At 36.8% G+C, this 8,307-nt stretch overlaps 1 protein-coding gene across 1 annotated transcript; it reads left to right on the top strand.

Moving 5' to 3' along the window:
* Positions 1-3,392: 3,392 nt before the first annotated feature.
* On the top strand, positions 3,393-6,854 carry c13h1orf52 (chromosome 13 C1orf52 homolog). Its single transcript, XM_007236609.4, has 3 exons — positions 3,393-3,806; positions 4,955-5,156; positions 5,987-6,854. The coding sequence occupies exons 1-3, from the start codon at positions 3,516-3,518 to the stop codon at positions 6,148-6,150; spliced, it is 657 nt and encodes a 218-aa protein (XP_007236671.3). The 5' UTR covers positions 3,393-3,515; the 3' UTR covers positions 6,151-6,854.
* Positions 6,855-8,307: the final 1,453 nt, after the last annotated feature.

Below are 8,307 nucleotides of genomic sequence, written 5' to 3'. Positions count from 1 at the left end.
CATCTAGTGTGTTGCCTGTTTCTTAAATATGTATACATATGAATTTAATGTCTAGAAAAACTAGATAAATAAGACATATTCTATGCTTATTCATGCCATCACAATATATATATACAGCCACCATTATAAGACACAAATAAGGGCCTGGTTAGCTAGCTAACACAAACACAAGCTTGGTCAGGTAGTCACTGATGGACTATTAGCTTTTCACAGGTTAGTTTAGCTAACTAGCTAACAAATTAGCACCCTTTTCTCTTTAGTATAAAACAGACGATTAGGTTTACACAGGTTGGTTTAGCTAACTGGCTAACAAATTAGCACCCTTTTCTTTAGTATAAAACAGACGATTAGCTTTACACAGGTTAGTTTAGCTAACTGGCTAACAAATTAGCACCCTTTTCTTTAGTATAAAACAGACGATTAGCTTTACACAGGTTAGTTTAGCTAACTAGCTAACAAATTAGCACCCTTTTCTTTAGTATAAAACAGACGATTAGCTTTACACAGGTTAGTTTAGCTAACTAGCTAACAAATTAGCACCCTTTTCTTTAGTGTAATTTAAAGCTGTATCAAATTCCAGCTTTCAACAAGATAACATCTTTTTTTTAATCCAAAATTCTCTTGTGTGTAAATATGTGTTTTGCAGGGTGCTTTATTTATTACTAGAATCCCTTCTAGATGGTTAGATTAGCATAGCGTAGCTAAGTTTAACCTCTCAAGTTTAAAATTCATATCAAATTCTTGCTTTCACCAAGATTACATATTTTAATTCTAAATGTGTTTCAGAGAATGTGCACCTTGCTAAACCCGTGAATAAACAATGATGCTGGTAAATAAAACCCTCATGTTTAGTCGTTTTAATAAAAATAATATGCTATGTGTTTTCTTAGCCAAGTAGCTAAGCTTATGAATTACCAATACAGCAGGCTGTTGAAATAAAAAAAAAGCATCTGTTTGTTGCATATGTTTTATGTGTCATTTCAATGTTGGAATGGGTGCTAATATGTTAGCTAGGTAAGTCTCTGGATTTGTGTTGTCTTGTCAGTAAGCTCAGATTGTATAAAAACAAGATTATCATAAAAAAACGTTATACTGACCAGCACACATTTATAGCCTGCCTTTTCCAATAATAAAGCAAATCTTCTTCCTTTATTGCTTATCTGTGTTTTGTTAAGACCTTAACATTACTTTCACACGCCTAAAGTGTTCAGACACAGTCTAAAAATCTTTCAGTGTAAAAGCACTTCCACCATGACCCTGTAAACACTCTGTTTTTGGTAGTGTGACCCTTTGTCTGAAATCAGATAGGATTCAGTCATGTCTGAATAAGGGTTTAGTAGTTTAGTCTTCTATCTTATTGCTCTAAAATGCTAATAGCTAATAATTGCTCTAAATCATTGTTTAGAGTCTCTATCAAAATGTGGGAGACTCCCTGACCTTCCAGGAGGGGTGGGACCCCTGAATTTTCCACAGTTGACATAATTTGATATGGTCTATGTCACTAGACTGAGAATCATAATCTGTATTTGTGTAGAGGTGTTTTAACAGAGAAACCTAGAGTGCTACAGACTGTTATTAGCAATCTAGGTAATAATATTAATACCTGGCCACAACTTACTATGACTGCCTAAGGAAGGTAAACAGGTCTGCATACTGTCTGTGTCTGAGCCAATCAGATTTTAGTATGAGAATTAAGAGTCTTTTGCTTAGAATTTTGCTGAGTCTCACTACAAGAGACTCCAAAATATCACCATAATTCATTTTAAGATAAAAAATGAAAAGAAACAAATTCACTCTCCATTTTCTTACTAAAGAGTATTCTTGGATTGGAACTTTGATGTAATATTCAGTACACAGGTACATGTAAATCTCTGGCTTTATGAATATAGACAAATATATAGTCAAAAGTTTGGATACACCAACTCATTCAGTATTTTTATTTGTGTGTTTTTTTCTCTATATAATAATAAATTAAGTCTAAAGTGATCCAGACTATGAAGGAACACATAAGGAATCATGTAGTAACTTAAAAGTGTTAAACAAACCATATTACTCTGTAAAGCATTTAGGTGCTCTTATCTGGGGAGCTGTTAACTTGCAGTTTCTGAGGCTGATACTTTGATTAACTTATATTGAGGTAACTCTTGGTCTTTTCTTTCCTGGGCCGCTCCTAATGAGAGCCAGTAGTAAAGTATTTTTTCTTTACTTAGTTGACAAGTTCTTGCTATAATATGAATTAGAACATTATTCAAATAGAGCTATTCACTGTGTACCTGTAACCCTACCTCTTCACAACTTTACAACTGATGCTCTCAAACACATTAAGAGGCAAGCAATTTAAGTAATTAACTCTTGACAAGTTCAGCACAGCTGTTAACTGAAAGCCTGAATTCCAGGTGACTCTACCTCATAAAGCTGAATGGGAAAATCCATTCAAGTTGTGCAAAACTGTCATTTTTGAGCATGAGGTGCTATTTTGATTAAAAAAAACATATTCTGGTTTATTTAACACTATTTGCTTACTAAATAATTTAATGTGTTTTTCTTCATAGTTTGGATGGTTTTAGTAGTAATCTTCAAAGCAGAATAATAATACAATATTGAAAAAACACTGCATTTAAGGTGTCCAAACGTTTGACTGGTACTAAATATATAACTTTTTTTTTTTTACTACATAACACATTAATTATTCAGTGTTATAGCTGTAGGAAGAGATTGGTAAGTGTGTGTTGTGTCTATTAGAGAGAGCCTCTGGTGCTCCTCTTGGTTAAGGGTCTGATTTGTAGTGCTCTGTCTCCATCTAGCGGTCAGAGCCGCGCGGTGCGCCTGGAGAAGAATCCCTGCTGGAAGAAAGTTGGTTGGACTTCACGTTACTGTCTCGACCCAGAGTTGCCAGGTTCGCGGTTTTCCCGCCACATTGAGCTTATTCAAAAATCCAGTCGCGGGTAAAAATTCAGGGGTGGTGGGGTACGTTTTTGGGCTACTTTTAAAATTATTGCGGTCGTCAAAAACAACAAAAAAGTGGGTGTCGCCTTGGATGTTACGTAAACACGCGTAGAAGCGAGAACAGAAATGAGTAAATAAAAGTCAGCTCTTTTTTTGCTAGTTATGTTACTGTTAAATGTTATTGACTGGGATATAAACTGTTAATTATAAATAACTAATAAAACACTAATGTTATAATATTATTAATAACTAAGATAAATAACAATACTGATAATAACTCAGAAAACAAAATAATAAGTCGTACACTTATAGTTGTTTTGACATTTGCTTTAAACGTGTGACAGACATATATTTTGGCCTAATTTACGCTTCTGAAGGGCGGGTTTTAGGCTGGCTTTGGGCTGGAGATTTTTTGTTTTGACCTGGCAACCCTGGCTTGACCTCATCAGTGTGCGCCTCTATCAGCATGTCCGCTGTTTACCGCGGGGGGTTCTGATTCAGCCGCTGGTCGGTGTGGGTCAGTGGATTAGTTGTTTATATAGTTAATCAGCGGAGCGCGGAGCTGCAGGATGGGCGACAGTAAGCAGAAGGAGCTGCCGAACTTCTTCGGGCTGGGCTGTGATGATGTGAGCTCCAGCAGCGACAGCGAGGAGGAGGAGGCCGGGGAGAAGCAGCGGCGGCGGCGCGGGGATCCGGCTCCAGCCGCCCCTGCAGCTCCTTCAGGTGGACACAAAGCGGCCGCAGCGCCGCTACCCGGCCCGGACGAGCTGTTCCGAACCGTCAGCAAACCCGCCTTCCTCTACAACCCGCTCAACAAGCACATCGACTGGGAGAGCCGCATCGTTAAAGCGCCCGAGGAGGTAAGAGAGCTCCGGTGTTCTAACAGGAGCAAACAGGAGGAGGTCTGCAGATAATCACTGTTCTGGGTAGTCGACTAATCTATCGAATTTTTTTTTAATCTATCGATTAGTCACGATTATACGACGGCGTTTTAGGGCCATGCAAAAAATAAATAAAAACCGTTCACTTCGAGAATAAAAACTTAATATTACGAGATTAAAGTCCTAATATTACGAGAATAAAGACGTAATATTACAAGAATAAAGACATTATATTACGAGATTAAAGACATAATATTACGAGATTAAAGTCGTAATATTACGAGAATAAAGATGTAATATTACTAGATTACGTCGTAATATTACGTCGTAGTATTTTAAGGGAAATGTAGTTCTAATTGCGTGAGTTGCTGTTTAAGAGAGGAGCACTGAAAGGAGCATTTTCTGTTACAGGACTAATTGATATTTATAACCTGCTTTATTCTCGTAATATTACAACTTGTGTGATCATATTAGTATAAAGTCGTAATATTATGAGAATAAAGTTGTAATATTACGTCTTTATTCTCAAAGAGAACTGTTTTTATTTGTAATTTTTTGTATGGCCCTAAAACGTCGTCGTACGATTATCTCTGCCATGCCCTGCATCTCCATCTGCTTCCTGTGAGTACATTCCTGTGGGTGGTTTTCTAGCTTTCTCTATCACTTCAAAACAATAGAAACAGCTGAACATGGGGATTAAATCCTCTTTAAACGCCCAGAAGATAAATTAACTTAAGGAATAATAGCAGAATTTATATATTAACACCGAAATACACTCAAAAAACATAACAGGTGTTCTGTTGTTGTGTTATCCTGTCAAACCGTGCTACCCTAATATATATTTACACGTTACAAAAAAAAAAAAAAAACAGAAAAAAGCACCATATTTCAAAATGCTCCCTGCTGAAAATTGGGTAGGATATTGGGAAAGCCTGACTTAATACATCAGGGTACAGTTAATGGAATAGGGGAGATTAGAACATGTTTTTTTATTTTTCTTTGTTGTATTTATCATATTATTTTATTATTATTATTATTATTATTATTATTATTATTATTATGGTCACTTCACGCCTGTCTAATGTTCTGATTCTAACAGTCTGCTTTTGCTGGTTTCTCTGATTTAGCCTGCTAAGGAGTTCAAGGTGTGGAAGAGCAACGCAGTCCCACCTCCACAGAGCTATGTGACGGAGGAGAAGAAGGGACCTCCACCAGGAATGGACATGGCAATAAAGTGGTCCAACGTGTATGAAGATAACGGAGATGATGCTCCACAGCAGAACACAGGGCGTGCTCTTTTCCTACCTGAAGATGAGCAGCAGGAATCGGGTAAGAAACACACAGATCTTCTTCCTGTTTTTATTTTGTTTCTGTTCGTCCAATCATTGTGACATTGAAAAACCACATGGATACTATCACACTGTAACTCCCTGGGAGTTTTTCTAACATCCCTTAGTGTTTAACAATCCACAGCGTTTGTGTTGTTACTTAGAGTTAAAATTCAACTCCACACAGTGTATTTTCTCTCTCACAGGCTTTTCCTCCTGATTTTGTTTCACTCCCAGCATGCTCTGTTGCTACCAGGGCGTACACGTGTGTGGATGTATGTGCACGTGTTTGTAGCTAAATGGGATTTAGCTGTGGTGGTTCCACTGGTGCAGCATTATTCACACTCTTGGTGTTGGGTTGGAGGGTGAATAAGGGAGAACTGGCATATTATGAGAGAACCTCTTGTTTGGCAGACTTTTATGGTCTTTCCTGTTTTAAATAAAGGTTACTCCGGATAAATAGTTGTTTTATCCTGGAGTATAGCTAACTTAATTTAACTCCCTTTTTTTACACTTACTTTCTCTCTTTGCCCTTTTTGTTTAATATAATTAATTCCCTATTGATATTCTGTTTTATAGTTTTGGGACATTAAGTATCAGTATGTGTGTTATTTTGTAATATTATACAAAAATAAATTGAAATGTACAATGTCTAGAGTTTGAACTAAATCATTGTGTGTTATTTATTTTAATTAAACACTTGAGAGCTGTTCTATCTGTGAAGTAAAAAATGTGTTAACACTGATAAGTGTTAGAGTTGTGGTAGAATTATTTTTTTGTACAGAATATGTTATCTGTAGCTTAACACTGTCAATTTTACTGCATGTGCAGATGAGGAGGAAGATGATGATGAGAAGCACTCCAAGTCAGCTAAGAGACGACGGGTGGAGACCTTCCAGCAGAAGGAGAAGAGGAAGAGGGACATGGGCCAGGCTACGTCTGACAAGAACTTTGTGGAGGAAGAGAAAAGGATCCTGCGGCAGACTGCGGAGTGACAGGATCGGGACTGGGATTTTTTTTTTTGTTTAGAGCCAAAAATACATTCACAGAGTGTCTGGACTGATGGACAGTGAGCTGGGTGAACATCTCTTGAGGCTCTTAGGTTTAGTTGGACTTGTGTGATCAGTTTTTAACAATCAAGTTTGTTTTCCGCTTGATTAGTTGTCTCATTTGTATTGTATTTTTGTATTAGGCTAGAGATATACTTTCTGTTTGGCCCTGTGTTCTCATAGACGACCTGCTGCATCGTCAGGGTAACTGTTCACATATTTGCTTGTGTGCTATGCATGTTGCTGGAGTGTTCCACTAGAGGGCAGCTCAGGCTTCCAATTGTGCTTCGTCCCCACTCCGATTCTCAGGCATTTCCTGCTGTGCACAGATATATCTTTTTTCGTATTAGTTTCCATTTTTATTTACAGGTTTCCATTCCCCATTGAGTACACATCACGTTTAATTTCTGAAGGACATGCAAAACCAATGCTCCAAACAGAAGCAGGATACACAAGGCCACCATTCTGTGTACATGAACACATAGATAACAGCAAGTACATCTCTACCCTAAATTAAACATGATCAACAAATCTGGAGATCAGTAGCTCAACCGTTAATGTTCTAAGAGGCTTGTAAGAAACTTTACATTGTGTGTTTTTATGTAAATTCACCACACCTGCTGTAAATATTAAACTGACTCTGAACGAGGGTTACTGTTTGATAAGGTTATTTCTTGTGGACCTTTTCTGAAGACCTGTAAACACCTGACCCATTTTAATTCCATTATAATTCCTTTCTAGAGTTTAAGTCTTTTTTTTTTAGTTTTGACTTCCATATGTGGGACTTAATTTCTGGCTTTCCCAATGGTAAATAGTGAAAGATGGTTACATTTATCCATCTTATCTATCTATCTTTCAGAACAAAAACTCTGTTATCTTAACAAAGTGAATAAAATAGGTATATAGATATCTAGGTGTGTATATACTAGTACCTTCAAAAAATATATATAATATTGAAAAGTTACTGTTTTATTAATAATACAGTTCATATATTATATAGATGTAATACACCTAGACATTTTTTATATTATATCTCCATGTGTATGTATATATATTAGTACTTTTGGCAGTGTGCCAAGTCCATAAAAGTTGTCAGCAGAGGGAAGCATGAATTGGATTTTCTGGGAAACCACTGCACTGACTTTGGGCTTAATATAACACAGTCGTCTAACACCAGCAAATTTGGAAATCAAGGGACCGGAGTTTGGAGGAAGAGTGGAGAGACACACAGTACAAGCTGCTTGAGGTCTAGTGTAAAATTTCCACAATCAGTGATGGTTTGGAGAGACATGTCATCTGCTGGTGTTGGTCCACTGTGTTACAGTGGTGTGAAAAAGTTTGGGCACCCCTGAAAATTTTTATGATTTCCTTCATAAATCATTGGTTGTTTGGATCATCAATTTCAGTTAAAAATATAATATAGCAGATGAACACCGATGAAGTGAGAGGAAGTTTATAGGATTTACAGAAAGTGTGCAATAATTTTTAAACAAAATTAGACAGGTGCATATATATGGGCACCTTTTTTTTTCGTTTTATTGATTTGAATACCTTTAGCACTAATTATTGGAACACAAAATTTGTTTGGTAAGCTAATTGATCCTTGACCTACATACACAGGTAAATGCAATTATTAGAAAGGGTTTATGAGCCAATTGCAAGTTTTTCTTCTCTTAGCATCTTCTCTAAAGTTTGGGAACATGGGAGCCTCAAAACAACCTGAACTCAAATCACTTGAAAACAAAGATTGTTCAACATAATGGTTTAGGGACAAGATACAAAAAGGTAAATTCTTAATTTCAGCTGTGAGTTTCCACTGTGAGGAACATAGTGAGGAAATGTAAGACTACAGGCACAGTTGTAGTTAGGGCCAAGTAGAGTAAATGTAAAAGTTAAGGGGTTGCATTGATTTCAGTCAATATTAGCAGATTTTTGAGAACAATGTTCAAAAATCAGTAAAAAAAAAAAAAAAAGTTGAAGTTGCGCCGGGACTGGATACTTCAACAAGACAACGACCCTAAACACTGTAAACTCTGCTCAAAATCTACTAGAGCATTAATGCAGAGGAACAAGTACAACATTCTGGAATGATCATCTCAGTCC

This window comes from Astyanax mexicanus, chromosome 13 (assembly GCF_023375975.1).
Source record: "Astyanax mexicanus isolate ESR-SI-001 chromosome 13, AstMex3_surface, whole genome shotgun sequence".
Classification (NCBI taxonomy): Eukaryota; Metazoa; Chordata; class Actinopteri; order Characiformes; family Acestrorhamphidae; genus Astyanax; species Astyanax mexicanus.
Note: the sequence above shows the minus strand (reverse complement) of the source record. Positions and strands in the feature narration are given on the sequence as shown.

Excerpts from the sequence above, each read along its gene's own strand:
- c13h1orf52 (XM_007236609.4), top strand. The coding sequence starts at position 3,516 with ATGGGCGACAGTAAGCAGAAGGAGCTGCCGAACTTCTTCGGGCTGGGC. Across the intron at positions 3,807-4,954 it reads TCGTTAAAGCGCCCGAGGAG|CCTGCTAAGGAGTTCAAGGT; the intron begins GTAAGAGAGCTC and ends TCTCTGATTTAG. Across the intron at positions 5,157-5,986 it reads AGATGAGCAGCAGGAATCGG|ATGAGGAGGAAGATGATGAT; the intron begins GTAAGAAACACA and ends CTGCATGTGCAG.